Source organism: Coregonus clupeaformis, chromosome 40 (genome assembly GCF_020615455.1).
Source record: "Coregonus clupeaformis isolate EN_2021a chromosome 40, ASM2061545v1, whole genome shotgun sequence".
Taxonomy (NCBI): Eukaryota; Metazoa; Chordata; class Actinopteri; order Salmoniformes; family Salmonidae; genus Coregonus; species Coregonus clupeaformis.
Window position 1 is genome coordinate 7,585,340 of NC_059231.1, and position 27,103 is coordinate 7,612,442.

A 27,103-nucleotide genomic window follows, 5' to 3' on the forward strand; every position below is an offset into this window, starting at 1 on the left:
TACATGGAGCTTCTTCTTAAAGCAGTTAGCTGGATTTCACCTCAAGCCTTTGTTTTGAGTACTGGAAGTGAATACTTTATACTGTAGCTGATTTTCAGTCCTTTATTCCAGATTCAGGACATCATCAGGATGCCTCAGCTACTGACAGTGTTCCGTATGGGTGAAGACAACCATGGGGATGTTGATGTGGCCATTCTCCAGGCGCTGCTCAAAGGTAACAGCCAGGCCTTGTGGCCTCCCAGAATAGCAGGTTGTTCACAGAGTAACACTGCTAATGGTGAGTACCCGAGCAGCACGTCAGAATAGTCCGCTTGATTTCCAGACTGTGCGTTAATGTTGAAACCTTAGACTCTTCTTTACTCTTCCTGAAGTAGATGATTGAGTTTAGGATGTCTCTCAGACTGAGACGTTCTGTAAATAGTCTCATTCATCATAATCTCTAGAGGAATCTGAGTGCCTCATCTGGACCTTCTGATGCATCATGGTGTCACGTTACCAGACTAATGCAGGCTGTCCCATTTAAAGCTCTAAGCATGAGCATTACTGCTGACATCAAGGGCTAAATTATGCAGAGTAAGTCATTTTCTAAATTCCACTTTGGAAGAATGGTTTCCATATCGGTTTTGAACTGCAGACGTAACCTGATCAGCAACTGTTTGCCTTAGTTATAAGGTCCAGAGTTCAGGGAAACACCATGGCCCCATTTCTAATCCAGGTGTTTCCCTCTCTCTCCTCCTCCCCTCCCAGCCAACAGGAGCAGTGATCTGTTGGGAGGGAGAGCTGGGAGAGACAGCTATAAATCTAACCCTAACCCTCTCTCTAACCCTAACCCTAACCCTAACCCTCTCTCTAACCCTAACCCTCTCTCTAACCCTAACCCTCTCTCTAACCCTAACCCTCTCTCTAACCCTAACCCTAACCCCTCCCCTCCCAGCCAACAGGAGCAGTGACTCTGTAGGGAGGGAGAGCTGGGAGAGACAGCTGGAGCTAGCTGTAGCCTGGAACAGAGTGGACATCGCTAAGACTGACATCTTCACTGAGGATAGCCAGTGGAAGGTAGGGCCGGTGGGGGATTCCTTGACTCATGACGCTCTATTGAATCCTAATGGCAGACCGGGCGCCTGCAAGCTGGCTAGGGTAGTGAGTTGTACGGTGTCCCCTCCAACACATTGCTTCGGCCGACTTTCGGGCAGAGCAGTGTGTAAAAGAAGCAGTGAGGCTCTTCCAAGCCCTTTGGCACTACTCCGCCAGGGCTCTCACCTCCTCCCTGTAGGCTGTCTCGTCATTGTTGGTAATCAGGCCTACCATAATTGGATAACTACACAATTGGATACCACGAAAATGGGGTATAATTTGATCAAAATAAAAAAAACATTTTATGCGAGTAAAGTCATACTGTATAAAAAAAAAATCACGACAGCTGTGATGGAAATAGGACGTTTCGGTACAATTTCATAAATGACGACAGATCATTTGTTCATTCGACATGTTGGGATCTTTTTGTGTCAGTAAAATTAATAATGTGAGAAATGGCGGTGGAAAAGCCTTTATGAGCAAATATTGATATAATAACCATCATATTGAAGTAAACTTGGAGTCATGCGATGATATGTTGTGTGGTCCTCCCACTATGACTCGGGAAACCATGCAGTTCATGCTATTAAGCTACAGAACAGTTTTGCGACAAAACTATTGGTAGATTTAAAAATGCGATGGAAACACATTGAACTTTAGATTTTTATTCGGTACATGAAAACTTCAGCGAAAAAGTACATTTTGTGTGCACTGTCATCACACACTGACTTTTATCTGCAACAACTCCGTTTGATGGAAACACACTGCGCATATTTTCTTTATTCGGATTTTAGAATATTCGCATGAAAATTTGTCGCCAGTTGGATGGAAACCTAGCTATAGACAGAATTCATATTTTAAAGGTAATTCCAAGATCACAGTATTATTGAAGAAATCCCTCTCCTCCTTTCCAGTCCAGTGACCTGCACCAGGCCATGTTCTCAGCCCTGCTGGGCCACAAGCCCCAGTTTGTCCGGCTGCTCCTGGAGAACGGAGTGTGTCTGAGACAATTCCTGGGGGACCAGACCACTCTGTGTGACCTCTACACCCAGCTTCCCACTTCCTGCTTCTTCCTGCGCCGCCTGGCCAAGCGCGTCCAGACCGAGAAGAGTCGACGGAGTCAGACCCTGAGTCCTCGAGGCGCTGCAGGGAGGATCATCTCTCTCAGTCACGTCTCGGATGAAATACACCACCTACTGGGCAGTTTCACCCAGCCCCTCTACCCCCCGCCTGGCCTGCACTCCACCAGGTACCCCAAGGAGGATGTAGCTGTCACAGTGAGTATCAGACCGTATCAGACAGCATCGTCATGGTCACAGAATCATTGGATCTGGTGTGGTGTCATAATATCGTGGCCAGTTATTTAGATGTCTGGTGTAGCTGCCAGCTAGATATACTATATATATACTATATGTCTGCTTTCTGTAGCAGCCAGCTAGATATACTATATATATACTATATGTCTGGTTTCTGTAGCTGCCAGCTAGATATACTACAGTGAGGGAAAAAAGTATTTGATCCCCTGCTGATTTTGTACGTTTGCCCACTGACAAAGAAATGATCAGTCTATAATTTTAATGGTAGGTTTATTTGAACAGTGAGAGACAGAATAACAACAAAAAAATCCAGAAAAACGCATGTCAAAAATGTTATAAATTGATTTGCATTTTAATGAGGGAAATAAGTATTTGACCCCCTCTCAATCAGAAAGATTTCTGGCTCCCAGGTGTCTTTTATACAGGTAACGAGCTGAGATTAGGAGCACACTCTTAAAGGGAGTGCTCCTAATCTCAGCTTGTTACCTGTATAAAAGACACCTGTCCACAGAAGCAATCAATCAATCAGATTCCAAACTCTCCACCATGGCCAAGACCAAAGAGCTCTCTAAGGATGTCAGGGTCAAGATTGTAGATCTACACAAGGCTGGAATGGGCTACAAGACCATCGCCAAGCAGCTTGGTGAGAAGGTGACAACAGTCATTTGCAATTATTCGCAAATGGAAGAAACACAAAAGAACTGTCAATCTCCCTCGGCCTGGGGCTCCATGCAAGATCTCACCTCGTGGAGTTGCAATGATCATGAGAACGGTGAGGAATCAGCCCAGAACTACACGAGAGGATCTTGTCAATGATCTCAAGGCAGCTGGGACCATAGTCACCAAGAAAACAATTGGTAACACACTACGCCGTGAAGGACTAAAATCCTGCAGCACCCGCAAGGTCCCCCTGCTCAAGAAAGCACATATACAGGCCCGTCTGAAGTTTGCCAATGAACATATGAATGATTCAGAGGAGAACTGGGTGAAAGTGTTGTGGTCAGATGAGACCAAAATGGAGCTCTTTGGCATCAACTCAACTCGCAGTGTTTGGAGGAGAAGGAATGCTGCCTATGACCCCAAGAACACCATCCCCACCGTCAAACATGGAGGTGGAAACATTATGTTTCGGGGGTGTTTTTCTGCTACGGGGACAGGACAACTTCACCGCATCAAAGGGACGATGGACGGGGCCAAGCATTGAAAATGAGTCGTGGATGGGTATTCTAACATGACAATGACCCAAAACACACGGCCAAGGCAACAAAGGAGTGGCTCAAGAAGAAGCACATTAAGGTCCTGGAGTGGCCTAGCCAGTCTCCAGACCTTAATCCCATAGAACATCTGTGGAGGGAGCTGAAGGTTTGAGTTGCCAAACGTCAGCCTCGAAACCTTAATGACATGCGTTTTTCTGGATTTTTTTGTTGTTATTCTGTCTCTTACTGTTCAAATAAACCTACCATTAAAATTATAGACTGATCATGTCTTTGTCAGTGGGCAAACGTACAAAATCAGCAGGGGATCAAATACTTTTTTCCCTCACTGTATATAGATACTATATGTCTGGTTTCTGTAGCTGTCCACTTAATCAAATCAAATCAAAATCAAATTAAATTGTATTGGTCACATGCACATATTTAGCAGATGTTATTGCGGGTGATCTGGAATGCTTGTATTCCTAGCTCCAACAGTGCAGAAATATCTAATCAATACAAAACAATACACGCAAATCTAAAAAGTAAAAGAATGGAATTAAGAAATATAGAAAAATTAGGACGAGCAATGTCAGAGTCCAGAGTGTATATATACAGTACCAGTTAAAAGTTTTAGAACACACAACACTCATTCTATACTATACTATATTACCTACTATATTCTCTCTCTCTCTCTCTGAACACCTCCTCATTCTATACTATACTATACTACCTACTATATTCTCTCTCTCTCTCTCTCTGAACACCTACTCATTCTAGGGTTTTTCTTTATTTTTACTATTTTCTATATTCTAGAATAATAGTGAAGACATCAAAACTATGAAATAACACTTATGGAATCATGTAGTAACCAAAAAAGTGTTAAACAAATGAAAATATATTTTATATTTTAGATTCTTCAAATAGCTACCCTTTGCCTTGATGACAGCTTTGCACACTTTTGGTATTATCTCAACCTGCTTCATGAGGTAGTCACCTGGAATGCATTTCAATTAACAAGTGTGCCTTCTTAAAAGTTAATTTGTAGAATTTATTTCCTTCTTAATGCGTTTGAGCCAATCAGTTGTGTTGTGACAAGGTAGGGGTGGTATACAGAAGATAGCCCTATTTGGTAAAAGACCAAGTCCATATTATGGCAAGAACAGCTCAAATAAGCAAAGAGAAACGACAGTCCATCATTACTTTAAGACATGAAGGTCAGTCAATATGGAACATTTCAAGAACTTTGAAAGTTTCTTCAAATGCAAAATCCATCAAGCGCTATGATGAGGAACACCACAGGAAAGGAAGACCCAGAGTTACCACTGCTGCAGAGGATACATTCATTAGAGTTAACTGCACCTCAGATTGCAGCCCAAATAAATGCTTCACAGAGTTCAAGTAACAGACACATCTCAACATCAACTGTTCAGAGGAGACTGCGTGAATCAGGCCGTCATGGTCGAATTGCTGAAAAGAAACCACAACTAAAGGACACCAATAAGAAGAAGAGACCTGCTTGGGCCAAGAAACACGAGCAATGGACATTAGAATACAGTCTATACATATGAAGTGGGTAAAATAGTAAGTAAACATTATTAAAGTGACCAGTGTTCAATGACTATGTAGATAGGGCAGCAGCCTCTAAGGTGCAGGGTTGAGTAATTGGGTGGTAGCCGGCCAGTGACAGTGACTAAGTTCAGGGAAGGTTACTGGGCGGAGGCCGACTAGTGGTAACTCTTTAACTACAGTGAGGAGAACAAGTATTTGATACACTGCCGATATTGCAGGTTTTCCTACTTACAAAGCATGTAGAGGTCTGTAATTGTTATCATAGGTACACTTCAACTGTGAGAGACGGAATCTAAAACAAAAATCCAGAAAATCACATTGTATGATTTTTAAGTAATTAATTTGCATTTTATTGCATGACATAAGTATTTGATCACCTACCAACCAGTAAGAATTCTGGCTCTCACAGACCTGTTAGTTTTTCTTTAAGAAGCCCTCCTGTTCTCCACTCATTACCTGTATTAACTGCACCTGTTTGAACTCGTTACCTGTATAAAAGACACCTGTCCACACACTCAATCAAACAGACTCCAACCTCTACCACAATGGCCAAGACCAGACAGCTGTGTAAGGACATCAGGGATAAAATTGTAGACCTGCACAAGGCTGGGATGGGCTACAGGACAATAGACAAGCAGCTTGGTGAGAAGGCAACAACTGTTGGCGCAATTATTAGAAAATGGAAGAAGTTCAAGATGACGGTCAATCACCCTCGGTCTGGGGCTCCATGCAAGATCTCACCTTGTGGGGCATCAATGATCGTGAGGAAGGTGAGGGATCAGCCCAGAACTACACGGCAGGACCTGGTCAATGACCTGAAGAGAGCTGGGACCACAGTCTCAAAGAACACCATTAGTAACACACTACGCCGTCATGGATTAAAATCCTGCAGCGCATGCAAGGTCCCCCTGCTCAAGCCAGCGCATGTCCAGGCCCGTCTGAAGTTTGCCAATGACCATCTGAATGATCCAGAGGAGGAATGGGAGAAGGTCATGTGGTCTGATGAGACAAAAATAGAGCTTTTTGGTCTAAACTCCACTCACCGTGTTTGGAGGAAGAAGAAGGATGAGTACAACCCTAAGAACACCATCCCAACCGTGAAGCATGGAGGTGGAAACATCATTCTTTGGGGATGCCTTTCTGAAAAGGGGACAGGACGACTGCACCGTATTGAGGGGAGGATGGATGGGGCCATGTATCGCGAGATCTTGGCCAACAACCTCCTTCCCTCAGTAAGAGCATTGAAGATGGGTCGTGGCTGGGTCTTCCAGCATGACAATGACCCGAAAAACACAGCCTGGGCAACCGTAAGAAGCATCTCAAGGTCCTGGAGTGGCATAGCGAGTCTCCAGACCTGAACCCAATAGAACATTTTTGGAGGGAGCTTAAAGTCCGTATTGCCCAGCGACAGCCCCGAAACCTGAAGGATCTGGAGAAGGTCTGTATGGAGGAGTGGGCCAAAATCCCTGCTGCAGTGTGTGCAAACCTGGTCAAGACCTACAGAAAACGTATGATCTCTGTAATTGCAAACAAAGGTTTCTGTACCAAATATTAAGTTCTGCTTTTCTGATGTATCAAATACGTATGTCATGCAATAAAATGCAAATTAATTACTTAAAAATCATACAATGTGATTTTCGGGATTTTTATTTTAGATTCCGTCTCTCACAGTTGAAGTGTACCTATGATAAAAATTACAGACCTCTACATGCTTTGTAAGTAGGAAAACCTGCAAAATCGGCAGTGTATCAAATACTTGTTCTCCCCACTGTATATGGACAAGCAATGACAGAGCGGCATGGACTAAGATACAGTAGAATATTATAGAATAGAATACAATATATACATATGAGATGAGTAGAGCAAGATATGGAAACATTATTAAAGTGACTAGTGTTCCATTTCTTAAAGTAGTGATTTCAATAGGCAGCAGCAGCCTCTAATGTGCTAGTGATGGCTATTTAACAGTCTGATGGCCTTGAGATAGAAGCTGTTTTTCATTCTATCAGTCCCAGATTTGATGCACCTGTACTGTCTGGATGTCTTCTGGATGGGAACGTGCTCCCTCTGCTGTCTCCTGAAGTCCACGATCAGCTCCTTTCATTTGTTGAGGTGGAGGGAGAGGTTATTTTACTGGCACCACTCTGCCAGGGCCCTCACCTCCTCCCTGTAGGCTGTCTCGTCGATGTTGGTAATCAGGCCTACCACTGTTGTGTCGTCTGCAAACTTGATGATTGAGTTGGAGGCGTGCGTGACCACGCAGTCATGGGTGAACAGGGAGTACAGGAGGGGGCTGAGCACGCACCCTTGTGGGGCCCCAGTGTTGAAGATCAGCGTAGTGGAGGTGTTGTTTCCTACCTTCACTACCTGGGGGCGGCCCGTCAGGAAGTCCAGGACCCAGTTGCACAGTGAGGGGTTCAGACCCAGGGCCCTGAGCATAATGATGAGCTTGGAGGGTACTCTGGTGTTGTCATTTATCGCCCTCCAGGTTCCCTTGGAGAGTTCATCAATGAGCTTGACGCCTTGATAAGTTCCTTTCCTGAGGATGGCTCACCCCTCACAGTTCTGGGGGACTTCAACCTCCCTACGTCTACCTTTGACTCATTTCTCTCTGCCTCCTTCTTTCCACTCCTCTCCTCTTTTGACCTCACCCTCTCACCGTCCCCCCCTACTCACAAGGCAGGCAATACGCTTGACCTCATCTTTACTAGATGCTGTTCTTCTACTAATCTCACTGCAACTCCCCTCCATGTCTCGGACCACACATTGTATCCTTTTCTCTCTCGCTCTCCTCCAACACTACTCACTCTGCCCCTACTCAGACGGTAATGCGCCGTCGCAACATTTGCTCTCTCTCTCCCGCTACTCTCTCCTCTTCCATCCTATCATCTCTTCCCTCTGCTCAATCCTTCTCCCTCCAATCTCCTGATTCTGCCTCCTCAACCCTCCTCTCCTCCCTTTCTGCATCCTTTGACTCTCTATGTCCCCTATCCTCCTGGCCGGCTCGGTCCTCCCCTCCAGCTCCGTGGCTTGATGACTCATTGCGAGCTCACAGAACAGGGCTCCGGGCAGCCGAGCGGAAATGGAGGAAAACTAGACTCCCTGCGGATCTGGCATCTTTTCACTCCCTCCTCTCTACATTTTCTTCATCTGTTTCTGCTGCTAAGGCCACTTTCTACCACTCTAAATTCCAAGCATCTGCCTCTAACCCTAGGAAGCTCTTTGCCACCTTCTCCTCCCTGCTGAATCCCCCCCTCCTCCCTCTCTGTGGATGACTTCGTCAACCATTTTGAAAAGAAGGTTGACGACATCCGATCCTCATTTATTAAGTCAAATGACACCGCTGGTCCTGCTCACACTACCCTACCCTATGCTTTGACTTCTTTCTCCCCTCTCTCTCCAGATAAAATCTTGCGACTTGTGACGGCCGGCCGCCCAACAACCTGCCCGCTTGACCCTATCCCCTCCTCTCTTCTCCAGACCATCTCCGGTGACCTTCTCCCTTACCTCACCTCGCTGATCAACTCATCCTTGACCGCTGGCTATGTCCCTTCCGTCTTCAAGAGAGCGAGAGTTGCACCCCTTCTCAAAAAACCATCACTCGATCCCTCTGATGTCAACAACTACAGACCAGTATCCCTTCTTTCTTTTCTCTCCAAAACTATTGAGCGTGCCGTCTTTAGCCAACTCTCTTGCTATCTCTCTCAGAATGACCTTCTTGATCCAAACCAGTCAGGTTTCAAGACTGGTCATTCAACTGAGACTGCTCTTCTCTGTGTCACAGAGGCTCTCCGCACTGCTAAAGCTAACTCTCTCTCCTCTGCTCTTGTCCTTCTAGACCTGTCTGCTGCCTTTGATACTGTGAACCATCAGATCCTCCTCTCCACCCTCTCCGAGCTGGGCATCTCCGGCGCGGCTCACTCTTGGATTGCGTCCTACCTGACCGGTCGCTCCTACCAAGTGGCGTGGCGAGAAGCTGTCTCCGCACCACGTGCTCTCACCACTGGTGTCCCCCAGGGCTCAGTTCTAGGCCCTCTCCTATTCTCGCTATACACCAAGTCACTTGGCTCTGTCATATCCTCACATGGCCTCTCCTATCATTGCTACGCAGACGACACACAACTAATCTTCTCCTTTCCCCCTTCTGATAACCAGGTGGCGAATCGCATCTCTGCATGTCTGGCAGACATAGCAGTATGGATGACGGATCACCACCTCAAGCTGAACCTTGGCAAGACGGAGCTGCTCTTCCTCCTGGGGAAGGACTGCCCGTTCCATGATCTCGCCATCACGGTTGACAACTCCGTTGTGTCCTCCTCCCAGAGTGCGAAGAGCCTTGGCGTGACCCTGGACAACACCCTGTCGTTCTCCGCTAACATCAAGGCGGTGACCCAATCCTGTAGGTTCATGCTCTACAACGTTCGGAGAGTACGACCCTGCCTTACACAGGAAGCGGCACAGGTCCTAATCCAGGCACTTGTCATCTCCCGTCTGGATTACTGCAACTCGCTGTTGGCTGGGCTCCCTGCCTGTGCCATTAAACCCCTACAACTCATCCAGAATGCCGCAGCCCATCTGGTGTTCAACCTTCCCAAGTTCTTTCACGTCACCCCGCTCCTCCACACACTCCACTGGCTTCCAGTTGAAGCTCGCATCTGCTACAAGACCATGGTGCTTGCCTACGGAGCTGTGAGGGGAACGTCACCTCCGTACCTTCAGGCTCTGATCAGTCCCTACACCCAAATGAGGGCATTGTGTTCATCCACCTCTGGCCTGCTGGCACCCTTACCTCTGCGGAAGCACAGTTCCTGCTCAGCCTAGTCAAAACTGTTCGCTGCTCTGGCACCCCAATGGTGGAACAAGCTCCCTCACAACGCCAGGACAGCGGAGTCACTCACCACCTTCCGGAGACATTTGAATCAATCAATCAATCAATTTTATTTTATATAGCCCTTCTTACATCAGCTAATATCTCGAAGTGCTGTACAGAAACCCAGCCTAAAACCCCAAACAGCTAGTAATGCAGGTGTAGAAGCACGGTGGCTAGGAAAAACTCCCTAGAAAGGCGAAAGCCTAGGAAGAAACCTAGAGAGGAACCAGGCTATGAGGGGTGGCCAGTCCTCTTCTGGCTGTGCCGGGTGGAGATTATAACAGAACCATGCCAAGATGTTCAAAAATGTTCATAAGTGACAAGCATGGTCAAATAATAATCAGGAATAAATCTCAGTTGGCTTTTCATAGCCGATCATTAAGAGTTGAAAACAGCAGGTCTGGGACAGGTAGGGGTTCCATAACCGCAGGCAGAACAGTTGAAACTGGAATAGCAGCAAGGCCAGGCGGACTGGGGACAGCAAGGAGTCACCACGGCCGGTAGTCCCGACATATGGTCCTAGGGCTCAGGTCTCTCAGTTGGCTTTTCATAGCCGATCATTAAAGAGTTGAAAACAGCAGGTCTGGGACAGGTAGGGGTTTCGTAGCCACAGGCAGAACAGTTGAAACTGGAATAGCAGCAAGGCCAGGCGGACTGGGGACAGCAAGGTGTCATCATGCCCGGTAGTCCTGACGTATGGTCCTAGGGCTCAGGTTCTCAGAGAGAAAGAGAGAACGAGAGAATTAGAGAGAGCATACTTAAATTCACACAGGACACTGGATAAGACAGGAGAAGTACTCCAGGTATAACCAACTAACCCCAGCCCCCCGACACATAAACTACTGCAGCATAAATACTGGAGGCTGAGACAGGAGCGGTCCGGAGACACTGTGGCCCCATCCGAAGAAACCCCGGACAGGGCCAAACAGGAAGGATATAACCCCACCCACTCCGCCAAAGCACAGCCCCCGCACCACTAGAGGGATATCCCCAACCACCAACTTACAATCCTGAGACAAGGCCGAGTATAGCCCACAGAGGTCTCCACCACAGCACAAACCAAGGGGGGCGCCAACCCAGACAGGAAGATCACGTCAGTAACTCAACCCACTCAAGTGACGCACCCCTCCCAGGGACGGCATGAAAGAGCACCAGCAAGCCAGTGACTCAGCCCCTGCAACAGGGTTAGAGGCAGAGAACCCCAGTGGAGAGGGGAACCGGCCCGGCAGAGACAGCAAGGGCTGTTCGTTGCTCCAGCCTTTCCGTTCACCTTCACACTCCTGGGCCAGACTACACTCAATCATATGACCTACTGAAGAGATAAGTCTTCAGTAAAGACTTAAAGGTTGAGACCGAGTCTGCGTCTCTCACATGGGTAGGCAGACTGTTCCATAAAAATGGAGATCTATAGGAGAAAGCCCTGCCTCCCGCTGTTTGCTTAGAAATTCTAGGGACAATTAGGAGGCCTGCGTCTTGTGACCGTAGCGTACGTATTGGTATGTACGGCAGGACCAACTCGGAAAGATAGGTAGGAGCAAGCCCATGTAACGCTTTATAGGTTAACAGTAAAACCTTGAAATCAGCCCTTGCCTTAACAGGAAGCCAGTGTAGGGAAGCTAGCACTGGAGTAATATGATCAAATTTCTTGGTTCTAGTCAGGATTCTAGCAGCCGTATTTAGCACTAACTGAAGTTTATTTAGTGCTTTATCCGGGTAGCCGGAAAATAGAGCATTGCAGTAGTCTAACCTAGAAGTAACAAATGCATGGATTAATTTTTCTGCATCATTTTTGGACAGAAAATTTCTGATTTTTGCAATGTTACGTAGATGGAAAAAAGCTGTCCTTGAAACAGTCTTGATATGTTCGTCAAAAGAGAGATCAGGGTCAAGAGTAACACCGAGGTCCTTCACAGTTTTATTTGAGACGACTTTACAACCATCTAGATGAATTGTCAGATTTAACAGAAGATCTCTTTGTTTCTTGGGACCTAGAACAAGCATCTCTGTTTTGTCCGAGTTTAAAAGTAAAAAGTTTTCAGCCATCCACTTCCTTATGTCTGAAACACAGGCTTCTAGCGAGGGCAATTTTTGGGGCTTCACCATGTTTCATTGAAATGTACAGCTGTGTGTCATCCGCATAGCAGTGAAAGTTAACATTATGTTTTCGAATAACATCCCCAAGAGGTAAAATATATAGTGAAAACAATAGTGGTCCTAAAACGGAACCTTGAGGAACACCGAAATGTACAGTTGATTTGTCGGAGGACAGACCATTCACAGAGACAAACTGATATCTTTCCGACAGGTAGGATCTAAACCAGGCCAGAACTTGTCCGTGTAGACCAATTTGGGTTTCCAGTCTCTCCAAAAGAATGTGGTGATCGATGGTGTCAAAGGCAGCACTAAGGTCTAGTAGCACGAGGACAGATGCAGAGCCTCGGTCTGACGCCATTAAAAGGTCATTTACCACCTTCACAAGTGCAGTCTCAGTGCTATGATGGGGTCTAAAACCAGACTGAAGCATTTCGTATACATTGTTTGTCTTCAGAAAGGCAGTGAGTTGCTGCGCAACAGCTTTTTCTAAAATTTTTGAGAGGAATGGAAGATTCGATATAGGCCGATAGTTTTTTATATTTTCCGGGTCAAGGTTTGGCTTTTTCAAGAGAGGCTTTATCACTGCCACTTTTAGTGAGTTTGGTACACATCCGGTGGATAGAGAGCTGTTTATTATGTTCAACATAGGAGGGCCAAGCACAGGAAGCAGCTCCTTCAGCAGTTTAGTAGGAATAGGATCCAGTATGCAGCTTGAAGGTTTAGAGGCCATGATTATTTTCATCATTGTGTCAAGAGATATAGTACTAAAACACTTAAGTGTCTCTCCCGATCCCAGGCCCTCGCAGAGCTGTGCAGATCCAGGACAGCTAAGCCCTGGAGGAATACGCAGATTCAAAGAGGAGTCCGTAATTTGCTTTCTAATGGTCATGATCTTTTCCTCAAAGAAGTTCATGAATTTATCACTGCTGAAGTGAAAGCCATCCTCTCTTGGGGAATGCTGCTTTTTAGTTAGCTTTGCAACAGTATCAAAAAGAAATTTTGGATTGTTCTTATTTTCCTCAATTAAGTTGGAAAAGTAGGATGATCGAGCAGCAGTGAGGGCTCTTCGGTACTGCACGGTACTGTCTTTCCAAGCTAGTCGGAAGACTTCCAGTTTGGTGTGGCGCCATTTCCGTTCCAATTTCCTGGAAGCTTGCTTCAAAGCTCGGGTATTTTCTGTATACCAGGGAGCTAGTTTCTTATGACAAATGTTTTTCGTTTTTAGGGGTGCAACTGCATCTAGGGTATTGCGCAAGGTTAAATTGAGTTCCTCAGTTAAGTGGTTAACTGATTTTTGTCCTCTGACGTCCTTGGGTAGGCAGAAGGAGTCTGGAAGGGCATCAATGAATTTTTGTGTTGTTTGAGAATTTATAGCACGACTTTTGATGCTCCTTGGTTGGGGTCTGAGCAGATTATTTGTTGCGATTGCAAATGTAATAAAATGGTGGTCCGATAGTCCAGGATTTTGTGGAAAAACATTAAGATCTACAACATTTATTCCATGGGACAAAACTAGGTCCAGAGTATGACTGTGGCAGTGAGTAGGTCCAGAGACATGTTGGACAAAACCCACTGAGTCGATAATGGCTCCGAAAGACTTTTGGAGTGGGTCTGTGGACTTCTCCATGTGAATATTAAAATCACCAAAAATTAGAATATGATCTGCTATGACTACAAGGTCTGATAGGAATTCAGGAAACTCAGAGAGGAACGCTGTATATGGCCCAGGAGGCCTGTAAACAGTAGCTATAAAAAGTGATTGAGTAGGCTGCATAGATTTCATGACTAGAAGCTCAAAAGATGAAAACGCCATTTTTTTTTTGTAAATTGAAATTTGCTATCGTAAATGTTAGCAACACCTCCGCCTTTGCGGGATGCACGGGAATATGGTCACTAGTGTAACCAGGAGGTGAGGCCTCATTTAACACAGCAAATTCATCAGGCTTAAGCCATGTTTCAGTCAGGCCAATCACATCGAGATTATGATCAGTGATTAGTTCATTGACTATGACTGCCTTTGAAGTGAGGGATCTAACATTAAGTAACCCTATTTTGAGATGTGAGGTATCACGATCTCTTTCAATAATGGCAGGAATGGAGGAGGTCTTTATCCTAATAAGATTGCTAGGGTGAACACCGCCATGTTTAGTTTTGCCCAACCTAGGTCGAGGCACAGACACAGTCTCAATGGGTATGGCTGAGCTGACTACACTGATTGTGCTATTGGCAGACTCCACTAAGCTGGCAGGTTGGCTAACAGCCTGCTGCCTGGCCTGCACCCTATTTCACTGTGGGGCTAGAGGAGTTAGAGCCCTATCTATGTTGGTAGATAAGAGGAGAGCACCCCTCCAGCTAGGATGGAGTCCGTCACTCCTCAGCAGGTCAGGCTTGGTCCTGTTTGTGGGTGAGTCCCAGAAAGAGGGCCAATTATCCACAAATGTTATCTTTTGGGAGGGGCAGAAAACAGTTTTCAACCAGCGATTAAGTGCTGAGACTCTGCTGTAGAGCTCGTCACTTCCCCCTAACTGGGAGGGGGGCCAGAGACAATTACTCGATGCCGACACATCTTTCTAGCTGATTTACAAGCTGAAGCTATGTTGCACTTGGTGACCTCTGACTGTTTCATCCTAACATCGTTGGTGCCGACGTGGATAACAATATCTCTATACTCTCTACACTCGCCAGTTTTAGCTTTAGCCAGCACCATCTTTAGATTAGCCTTAACGTCGGTAGCCCTGCCCCCTGGTAAACAGTGTATGATCGCTGGGTGATTCGTTTTAAGTCTAATACTGCGGGTAATGGAGTCGCCAATGACTAGGGTTTTCAATTTGTCAGAGCTAATGGTGGAGCCTTCGGCGTCTCAGACCCCGTAACGGGAGGAGTAGAGACTAGAGAAGACTCAGACTCAGACTCCGACTCGCTACATAATGGGGAAAACCGGTTGAAGGTTTCTGTCGGCTGAATGAGCGACACCGGTTGAGCATTCCAACAGTATTTCCCTCCAGAAGCCATGAGAAAGTTGTCCGGCTGCGGGGACTGTGCGGGGGATTTATACTAACGTTACTGTCTGTACTTACTGGTGGCACAGACGCTGTTTCTTCCTTTCCTACACTGAGATTACCCTTGCCTAACGATTGCGTCTGAAGCTGGGCTTGTAGCACAGCTATTTTCGCCGTAAGGGCGATCGTTCTCCTGTATATTATGAGTACAGCGACTGCAATTAGAAGACATCATGTTAATGTTACTACTTAGCTTCGGCTGTTGAAGATGTTGATGAACCATGTCCAGATAAAGCGTCCGGAGTGAAAAAGTTGAATAAGGGAAAAAAGTTGCGATGGAAAAAAGGAAAATAACGTAAAGTTGGCAGCTAAAACGCACAGGAAAATGACTCTTCTGTCTCGGGATAAACGTCCGGGGTGAAAAAGTTTAACGAAAAAAGATGAGTGAGGACAAAACTAAAAAGTTGGTAAATTTGTTGAACACAAAGATTGATTAAACGTTTATTAAAAGTAAAACGTGAATAGTTTGGCAGGTAGCCAAGTAGCAACAAACAGCACAGCAGTACGGAGACAATGCGTTTTTTTTTCCTAAAGAGAAATCCACCTCTTTAAGGAATACCTGGGATAGGATAGGTTATCCCACTGGCTATAAGGTGAATGCACCAATTTGTAAGTCGCTCTGGATAAGAGCGTCTGCTAAATGACGTAAATGTAAAATGTAAATGTAAATGAATGCTGAGCTATAGTCAATGAACAGCATTTTTACATAGGTATTCCTCTTGTCCAGATGGGATAGGGCAGTGTGCAGTGCGATGGCGATTGCGTCACCCGTGGATCTATTGGGTCGGTATGCAAATTGCAGTGGGTCTAGGGTGCCGAGTAAGGTGGAGGTGATATGATCCTTGACTAGTCTCTCAAAGCACTTCATGATGACAGAAGTGAGTGCTACGGGGCGATAGTCATTTAGTTCAGTTACCTTAGCTTTCTTGGGTACATGAAAAATGGTGGCCATTTTGAAACAAGTGGGGACGACAGACTGGGATGGGAGAGATTTAATATGTCCGTAAACACTCCAGCCAGCTGGTCTGCACATGCTCTGAGGACGTGGCTAGGGATGTCGTCTGGGCCGGCAGCCTTGTGAGGGTTAACACGCTTAAACGTCTGCTCAGTCTACAAGCCCACAAACTCTATATATGTAATGTATACAATAACTATGTATTCATACTATGATCCTCCCATTCTATGTCATGTCTGCTACAAAGTTTTATTTGGTTCTTCAATGATAGACGGAACAGATAAGGTTAACTTTGATTCTATACAGGTAAAGACCATCAAAATCCATCTTATCACATGGAATGTGCACGGGCACCATAAAAAAAAGAAATAAAAGCATAAGGTACTCGAACTCTTAAAGAGATTGTCAGCGGATGTGTTTTTTTTTGTTGCAAGAGTTACATTTAAAAAGAAAAATGATATTTAAAGATGAGCTGGGTTGGAGAGGCCTATGCTGCCACCTAGTGTAGAAACAGCAGAGGTGCAGGCATCCTGATAAATAAGAATACACAATTGTCTCCCTTAGATCCCAGCACATGGACGCAGAAGGCTGTTTTCTAATATTAAATTGAAAATATGAAATATACACATTGATTTCAGTGAATATCCCACCAGGGGCAAATCTTGTGTTTTTAGATAGAATTCAAGCTATATTAGATCAAACCCAGACAGGAACTATTAGTTTAGCAGGTGACCTAAATCACACATTCGATAAGATTGACAGACGCAGTAATAAGAAAGGCATATTTAGGGAGCCTCCAAAGAGGCTGAGAAATGTAATTTCTGCAAATAATTTACAGGACACCTGGAGATTACTACTCCCAGCTACAAAGTAAGAAAAGCTGTTCAAGAATTGACTACATTTTTATTTCCAAAAATGCACTCACAATTTACTGGATAAAAAAATTAATGATATATTGATATCGGATCATTCTCTGTTATCATGCTTAATTACACCTATAAAAGTACACTTATAATACGCTACTTAGCAGACACTTTTATCCAAAGCGACTTACAGTCATGCGTGCATACATTTTTGTGTATGGGTGGTCCCGGGGATCGAACCCACTACCTTGGCGTTACAAGCACCGTGCTCTACCAGCTGAGCTACAGAGGACCACTTAGTGACAGAGTTTGGAGAATTAACAGAGCGCATCATCTGGACCCAAAAAGTATGAAATACATAAATAAAAAAATACAAAACCTTTACCATTACAAATGTAGACATAGAGGACAGAGAAAAGCCAACACCAGATGTCACGACTGTCTGTGAGATGCGGTAAACGAAGTCAGGCGCAGGACACAGAACTCTCGGATACGTACTTTAATACGAAAAGGATCCAAAAGGACACAGAAAATAACTCCACGCAGGGAGGAAATAACCCGCTCACAAAATAGACAACCGTAAAGGGGAAAACAATCACACACAAAGTACTAATGGTAGACAGGGGTAATTATAAGGGAAACAATTAACATAATGACGAACAGGTGTAAACAATACAGACAAAACTAAACAAACACCGATAACATCGAACGGCAGTAGCTAGTACTCCGGGGACGACGAATGCCGAAGCCTGCCCGAGCAAGGAGGAGGAGCAGCCTCGGCAGAATCCGTGACAGTACCCCCCCCCCTTGACGCGCGGCTCCAGCCGTGCGCCGACCCCGGCCTCGGGGACGGCCAGGAGGACGCGGAGCAGGGCGAGTCGGGTGACTCCGGTGGAACTCTGTCAACAGGGAGGGATCTAGGATGTCCCTCCTAGGGACCCAGCACCGTTCCTCCGGACCGTACCCCTCCCACTCCACGAGATACTGCAGACCCCATATCCGACACCTCAAATCCACGATGGAACGGACTGAGTACGCCGGAGCCCCTTCGATGTCTAGTGGGGGCGGAGGGGTCTCTCGTACCTCATTCTCCTGGAGTGGACCAGCTACCACCGGCCTGAGGAGAGACACATGGAACGAGGGGTTAATGCGATAATTAACAGGCAGCTGTAACCTATAACATACCTCGTTCAATCTCCGTTGGACTTTAAATGGCCCCACAAACCGCCGGCCCAGCTTCCGGCAGGGCAGGTGAAGGGGAAGGTTTCTGGTCGAGAGCCAGACCCGATCTCCCGGTGCATAAACCGGACCCTCACTGCGGTGGCGATCGGCGCTCGCCTTTTGCCGTCTGATGGCCCGCTGCAGATGGACGTGCGCAGCGTTCCATGTCTCCTCCGAGCGCCGAAACCATTCATCCACCGCAGGAGCCTCGATCTGGCTCTGATGCCAGGGTGCCAGAACCGGCTGATAGCCCAACACACACTGGAAAGGAGTGAGATTAGTGGAGGAGTGGCGGAGTGAGTTTTGGGCTATCTCTGCCCAGGGAATATACCCCGACCACTCCTCCTGCCGGTCCTGGCAGTAGGACCTCAGAAACCTACCCACATCCTGGTTTACTCTCTCCACCTGCCCATTACTCTCAGGGTGAAAACCCGAGGTAAGGCTGATCGAGACCCCCAAACGTTCCATAAACGCCCTCCACACTCTAGAGGTGAACTGGGGACCCCGATCAGACACTATATCCTCAGGCACCCCGTAGTGCCGGAAAACGTGAGTAAACAGGGCTTCGGCCGTTTGTAGGGCTGTAGGAAGACCTGGCATAGGGATGAGACGGCAGGCCTTAGAAAACCGATCCACAACGACCAAGATCATGGTATTCCCCTGGGAGGGGGGAAGGTCCGTGACAAAATCCACCGACAGGTGAGACCACGGCCGTTGTGGAACGGGGAGAGGTTGTAACTTCCCCCTGGGCAGGTGTCTAGGTGCCTTACACTGGGCGCACACCGAGCAGGAAGAAACGTAAACTCTCACGTCCTTAGCTAAGGTGGGCCACCAGTACTTCCCGCTAAGACAATGCACTGTCCGACCGATGCCAGGATGACAAGAGGAGGGTGACGTGTGAGCCCAATAAATCAGTCGGTCACGGACCTCGAGCGGCACGTACCTCCGTCCCTCTGGACACTCTGGGGGAGAAGGGTCGGTACGTTACGCCCGCTCGATTTCCGTATCGACCTCCCACACCACCGGTGCCATGAGACAAGACTCCGGTAGTATGGGAGTGGGCTCAATGGACCTCTCCTCTGTGTCATATCGTCAGGACAGGGCGTCTGCCTTAACGTTCTGTGACCCGGGGATATACGTGATCTTAAAGACAAACCGGGCCAGAAACATGGCCCACCTAGCCTGACAAGGGTTCAGTCTCTTCGCTGCCCGGATGTACTCCAGGTTACGATGGTCAGTCAGAATGAGAAAAGGGTGGTTAGCCCCCTCAAGCCAATATCTCCACACCTTCAGGGCCTGGACCACAGCTAGCAGCTCCCTGTCCCCCACGTCATAATTGCGCTCCGCCGGACTGAGCTTCTTAGAATAGAAAGCACAGGGACAGAGTTTTGGAGGCGTGCCTGAGCGCTGAGACAGTATAGCACCGATCCCCGCCTCGGACGCATCCACCTCGACTTGGAACGCCAAAGAGGGATCCGGATGTGCCAGCACCGGAGCTGAGGTGAACAGGTCCTTCAAATGACTAAATGCCCTGTCCGCCTCAGCCGACCACTGCAAACGCACCGGGCCCCCCTTTAGCAGGGAGGTAATGGGAGCCGCTACCTGTCCAAAACCCCGGATAAACCTCCGGTAGTAAATGGCAAAACCCAAAAACCGCTGCACCTCCTTTACTGTAGTTGGAGTCTACCAATTACGCACGGCTGAAACGCGGTCAATCTCCATCTCCACCCCTGACGCAGACAACCGGTGTCCCAGGAAGGAGATGGACTCCTGGAAAAACAGACATTTCTCTGCCTTCACATACAGATCATGCTCCAACAGTCTACCCAGCACCCGACGTACCAGGGACACATGCTCGGGTACGTGTAGCGGAGTATATCAGAATGTCATCAATATACACCACTACCCCCTGTCCATGCAAATCCCGGAAAATCTCGTCTACAAATGATTGGAAGACTGAAGGAGCATTCATTAGACCGTATGGCATGACGAGGTACTCATAGTGACCCGAGGTGGTACTGAAGGCTGTTTTCCACTCATCTCCCTCCCGAATGCGCACCAGGTTGTAAGCGCTCCTGAGATCCAATTTTGTGAAGAAGCGTGCCCCGTGTAATGACTCCGTCATACTAGCAATCAGAGGGAGAGGATAGCTGTATTTAATAGTGATCTGATTGAGACCACGGTAATCAATACACGGGCGTAAACCCCCATCCTTCTTCTTCACAAAAAATAAACTTGAGGACGCAGGAGAAGTGGAAGGCCGTATGTATCCCTGTCTCAAGAATTCGGCGACGTATGTCTCCATAGCAGCCGTCTCCTCCTGAGACAGAGGATACACATGGCTGCGAGGGAGCGCCGCGCCAACCTGGAGGTCTATCGCACAATCCCCCTGTCGATGAGGTGGTAATTGAGTCGCCTTCTTCTTACAGAAGGCGCTTGCCAAATCGGCATACTCAGGAGGAATGTGCATTGTGGGCATTTGGTTCGGACTCTCCACCGTCGTTGCCCCTACAGAAACACCTACACACCGCCCCACACACTGATCAGACCATCCCTTGAGAGCCCTCTGTTGCCATGAAATGTTGGGGTCATGAGATATTAACCAGGGAAGTCCCAACACCACTGGAAACGCAGGAGAGTCAAATAAATACAACTGTATAGTCTCCTCATGACCCTTCTGCGTTTTCATCTTCAGTGGCGCTGTGACCTCCCTAATCAATCCCGACCCCAAAGGCCGGCTATCTAGGGCATGGATAGGGAAGGGCACATCGACTGGTAATATAGGGATCCCTAACTTATATGAGAAATGGCGATCGATAAAATTCCCAGCTGCGCCTGAATCGACTAGTGCCTTATGCTGGGAGTAAGAAGAAACTTCTGGAAACATCACTTGGATACACATATGAACAGCAGAGAGCTCTGGGTGAGTTGGGACCTTACTCACCGGGAATGACTCATCAGTGCGCTGCCTGCTGCCTCGAATCCGAGGAGACCCTCCCCAGCACCGAACCGCCGTGTGTCCTCGGCGGCCACAGTTGGTGCAGGGGACAGCCTCCTTCCTGGCCTCCCTACTACCAGCACCCCCGAGCTCCATAGGGCTCGGCTCGGAGGTGCTGGGGGATGGAATGGACGGCCCCAGCGCTGGACGTCCGCGGGTAGCCAACAGGGTATCCAAGCGAATCGACATGTCCACCAGCTGATCGAAGCTTAGGTTGGTGTCCCTGCAGGCCAGCTCTCGACGAACGTCCTCCCTCAGGCTGCATCTGTAGTGGTCGATGAGGGCCCTCTCATTCCATCCCGAATTAGCAGCCAGAGACCGGAAGTCCAGTGCGAATTCCTGCACGCTCCTCCTCCCCTGTCTGAGGTGGAATAGACGCTCACCCGCCGCCATCCCCTCTGGTGGATGATCGAACACTGCCCTGAAGCGGCGGGTGAACTCTGCATAGTTCACAGTAGCGGCGTCTATCCCTCCCCACTCGGCGTTGGCCCACTCTAGTGCCTTGCCGGACAGACAGGACATGAGGGCGGACACGCTCTCGTATCCCGAGGGTGCCGGGTGAATGGTTGCCAGATAAAGTTCCAACTGGAGCAGTAAACCCTGACACCCGGCTGCGGTGCCATCATAAGCCCTCGGGAGCGAGAGCCGAATTCCACTGGACTCCGGATGTGAGACGATAGGAGTAGCCGATGGTGGTGGTATCGTTGGAGGAGGTGTGGGCAAACCTCCTCTCTCCCATCGTCCCAAAGTGTTCATAACGTTATCCATAGCGGCACCAAGATTTTGGAGCATCGCTGCCTGTTGTAGGACGCGCTCCTCGAGTGATCCAGTCGGTGCCGTCACTCCTGCTGACTCCATGGTAAGCTGTGTGATTCTGTCACGGCTGTCTGTGAGATGCGGTAAACGAAGTCAGGCGCAGGACACAGAACTCTCGGATACGTACTTTAATACGAAAAGGATCCAAAAGGACACAGAAATAACTCCACGCAGGGAGGAAATAACCCGCTCACAAAATAGACAACCGTGAAGGGGAAAACAATCACACACAAAGTACTAATGGTAGACAGGGGTAATTATAAGGGAAACAATTAACATAATGACGAACAGGTGTAAACAATACAGACAAAACTAAACAAACACAGATAACATCGAACGGCAGTAGCTAGTACTCCGGGGACGACGAATGCCGAAGCCTGCCCGAGCAAGGAGGAGGAGCAGCCTCGGCAGAATCCGTGACACCAGATATAATATGGGATGACTTTAAGGCATACATTAGGGGCATCTCATACTCGGCAAAAGCTAAATCTGATTTACAAATAAAAATTTTATAAAAATAAATGACTATCTTAGAAAATGCCCATAAAGGTCAAGAAGAAAATGAACTGTCTGAACTTAAGCAGGAATACGAACTTTTACATTTGAAGAGAGCCACCAATTACAGGTTAAACTCAAATAAAGCATATTACTTAATGAAAAATAAACCTGGTAAATATCTCGCAACCCTCACAAAATGAATACTTGCTAAAGCAGTTATAATTTTAAAGATAAAGATATAAATGTGGTCATTAGAAATAACAACGTCATTAATGACAATATTAAAAGCTTCTATGAAAATGTATATAAATCTGATTAAAAATTTTTATTTTTATTTTATTTCACCTTTATTTAACTAGGCAATAATTAAACAACAGTTGGCCTGATCCCACAGCCTTCTTAGACTCAACAACCCTGAAGCAGCTATCAGCAGACAAAAAAGAATCACTAAAAACAGAGATCACCCAAATAATAAATATTAGAGACTGTTAAAACGTTTGCGTGGAGAAAAGCACCAGGAATGGATGGCTTTCCCATATAATTATATTCAATATTTGGGGACAATGTACTATTTACACAAATGACAACACACACGTCACTTAATTCAGTACTTCCCAGTTCCATGTATCAAATAGTTATTTCAGTTATATTAAAACCTGGAAAATCTGGAAAGTCCCCTATTGATTATAGAATCATAAGTTCAATAAACTGTGACAACAATAAAATAATAACAAAGCTTATAAGTAATAGAATGGCAAAAGTATTACAAGACTTGATATGATCAAACAGGCTTTATTGTGAGGTATTCCAGGTTGGGTAAACTAAAGGACTTGAGTTCCTGTACGTTATGACAATCACACCATGAGTAGTAAATCATGAAAGACTCCACCGTTCTTCTTCCCGGGGGGGTTCTTTCTTCCTGTCCGTGCGATGTACAGAGAACCTAGCTGGATGTATGGACGGGAACAGTTTATCTGGAGAGAGCCATGAGTATGTTACTGACCTACCTATCTGTTCTGTTTTAGCTTCCTACTGACCCGCCTATCTGTTCTGTTTTAGCTTCCTACTGACCTACCTATCTGTTCTGTGCTAGCTTCCTACTGACCTACCTATCTGTTCTGTTTTAGCTTCCTACTGACCTACCTAACTGTTCTGTGCTAGCTTCCTACTGACCTACCTATCTGTTCTGTGATAGCTTCCTACTGACCCACCTATCTCTTCTGTTTTAGCTTCCTACTGACCTACCTATCTGTTCTGTGCTAGCTTCCTACTGACCTACCTATCTGTTCTGTGATAGCTTCCTACTGACCCACCTATCTGTTCTGTGCTAGCTTCCTACTGACCTACCTATCTGTTCTGTGCTAGCTTCCTACTGACCCACCTATCTGTTCTGTGCTAGCTTCCTACTGACCTACCTATCTGTTCTGTGATAGCTTCCTACTGACCTACCTATCTGTTCTGTGCTATCTTCCTACTGACCTACCTATCTGTTCTGTGCTATCTTCCTACTGACCTACCTATCTGTTCTGTGCTAGCTTCCTACTGACCCACCTATCTCTTCTGTTTTAGCTTCCTACTGACCTACCTTACTGTTCTGTGCTAGCTTCCTACTGACCTACCTATCTGTTCTGTGCTAGCTTCCTACTGACCTACCTATCTGTTCTGTTTTAGCTTCCTACTGACCTACCTAACTGTTCTGTGCTAGCTTCCTACTGACCTACCTATCTGTTCTGTGATAGCTTCCTACTGACCCACCTATCTCTTCTGTTTTAGCTTCCTACTGACCTACCTATCAGTTCTGTGCTAGCTTCCTACTGACCTACCTATCTGTTCTGTGATAGCTTCCTACTGACCCACCTATCTGTTCTGTGCTAGCTTCCTACTGACCTACCTATCTGTTCTGTGCTAGCTTCCTACTGACCCACCTATCTGTTCTGTGCTAGCTTCCTACTGACCTACCTATCTGTTCTGTGATAGCTTCCTACTGACCTACCTATCTGTTCTGTGCTATCTTCCTACTGACCTACCTATCTGTTCTGTGCTAGCTTCCTACTGACCTACCTATCTGTTCTGTGCTAGCTTCCTACTGACCCACCTATCTCTTCTGTTTTAGCTTCCTACTGACCTACCTTACTGTTCTGTGCTAGCTTCCTACTGACCTACCTATCTGTTCTGTGCTAGCTTCCTACTGACCCACCTATCTGTTCTGTGCTAGCTTCCTACTGACCTACCTATCTGTTCTGTGCTAGCTTCCTACTGACCCACCTATCTGTTCTGTGCTAGCTTCCTACTGACCTACCTATCTGTTCTGTGCTATCTTCCTACTGACCTACCTATCTGTTCTGTGCTAGCTTCCTACTGACCTACCTATCTGTTCTGTGCTAGCTTCCTACTGACCCACCTATCTGTTCTGTGCTAGCTTCCTACTGACCTACCTATCTGTTCTGTGCTAGCTTCCTACTGACCTACCTATCTGTTCTGTGCTAGCTTCCTACTGACCTACCTATCTGTTCTGTGCTAGCTTCCTACTGACCTACCTATCTGTTCTGTGATAGCTTCCTACTGACCTACCTATCTGTTCTGTGCTAGCTTCCTACTGACCCACCTATCTGTTCTGTGCTAGCTTCCTACTGACCTACCTATCTGTTCTGTGCTAGCTTCCTACTGACCTACCTATCTGTTCTGTGCTAGCTTCCTACTGACCTACCTATCTGTTCTGTGTAGCTTCCTACTGACCTACCTATCTGTTCTGTGATAGCTTCCCACTGACCTACCTATCTGTTCTGTGCTAGCTTCCTACTGACCTACCTATCTGTTCTGTGCTAGCTTCCTACTGACCTACCTATCTGTTCTGTGCTAGCTTCCTACTGACCTACCTATCTGTTCTGTGCTAGCTTCCTACTGACCTACCTATCTGTTCTGTGCTAGCTTCCTACTGACCTACCTATCTGTTCTGTGCTAGCTTCCTACTGACCTACCTATCTGTTCTGTGATAGCTTCCTACTAAACTACCTATCTGTTCTGTGCTAGCTTCCTACTGACCTACCTATCTGTTCTGTGCTAGCTGCCACCCAAAGAGCAGCTGGAGCTCCAGGCCTCGCCAGACCCAAACTTAGCAGCAGGGAGAGTTTCAGACAGGGGAGGGGAGACCCTCAGAGACCCAGGCGGAGACCTCTTCCTCTGGGCCATCCTGCAGAACAAGAAAGAGCTGGCTGAGATCGCCTGGGAGCAGGTAGAGTGGGTGACGTACCAGTGCAGGACAGTCTATCTATGGAACTGACTGACTGGTGTAGTTCTCTAGTTATCCCAAAGTATTCATTCTGCAGTTAAAGCTTGAAACAGAGTAAATAAGAAGATATGATGAGGATAAAACACGTTTTTACTCTGAACATGTGTGTTTGTTGTGTGCAGTGCCGGGACTGTATGTCAGCAGCTCTGGCTGCTAGTAAGATCCTGAAGAAGCTGGCTGAGGAAGAGGAGGATGAGGCAGAGGAGATGAGAGAACTGGCCAACCATTATGAGAGACACGCCATCGGTACAGTAGCCTACACACTAACACATACTGTCCTTATCAACCATCGGTACAGTGGCCTACACACTAACACATACTGTCCTTATTAACCATCGGTACAGTGGCCTACACACTAACACATACTGTCCTTATTAACCATCGGTACAGTGGCCTACACACTAACACATACTGTCCTTATTAACCATCGGTACAGTGGCCTACACACTAACACATACTGTCCTTATTAACCATCGGTACAGTGGCCTACACACTAACACATACTGTCCTTATTAACCATCGGTACAGTGGCCTACACACTCAGACATACTGTCCTTATCAACCATCGGTACAGTGGCCTACACACTAACACATACTGTCCTTATTAACCATCGGTACAGTGGCCTACACACTAACACATACTGTCCTTATTAACCATCGGTACAGTGGCCTACACACTAACACATACTGTCCTTATTAACCATCGGTACAGTGGCCTACACACTAACACATACTGTCCTTATTAACCATCGGTACAGTGGCCTACACACTCAGACATACTGTCCTTATTAACCATCGGTACAGTGGCCTACACACTCAGACATACTGTCCTTATTAACCATCGGTACAGTGGCCTACACACTCAGACATACTGTCCTTATCAACCATCGGTACAGTGGCCTACACACTAACACATACTGTCCTTATTAACCATCGGTACAGTAGCCTACACACTCAGACATACTGTCCTTATTAACCATCGGTACAGTGGCCTACACACTCAGACATACTGTCCTTATTAACCATCGGTACAGTGGCCTACACACTCAGACATACTGTCCTTATTAACCATCGGTACAGTGGCCTACACACTAACACATACTGTCCTTATTAACCATCGGTACAGTGGCCTACACACTCAGACATACAGTCCTTATTAACCATCGGTACAGTGGCCTACACACTCAGACATACTGTCCTTATTAACCATAGGTACAGTGGCCTACACACTCAGACATACTGTCCTTATTAACCATCGGTACAGTGGCCTACACACTAACACATA

The 27,103-nt window shown here is 46.8% G+C and overlaps 1 protein-coding gene across 1 annotated transcript in view; it reads left to right on the forward strand.

Moving 5' to 3' along the window:
* The window catches only part of trpm2 (transient receptor potential cation channel, subfamily M, member 2), a 134,008-nt gene that overhangs the window by 49,550 nt on the left and 57,355 nt on the right, over positions 1–27,103 (forward strand). Inside the window, exons 8-12 of the mRNA XM_041868944.2 lie at positions 112–214; positions 935–1,056; positions 1,989–2,351; positions 25,594–25,761; positions 25,941–26,064. Of these exons, the coding sequence (XP_041724878.2) occupies positions 112–214; positions 935–1,056; positions 1,989–2,351; positions 25,594–25,761; positions 25,941–26,064 (880 nt within the window). The remainder of the gene's footprint in view (positions 1–111; positions 215–934; positions 1,057–1,988; positions 2,352–25,593; positions 25,762–25,940; positions 26,065–27,103) is intronic.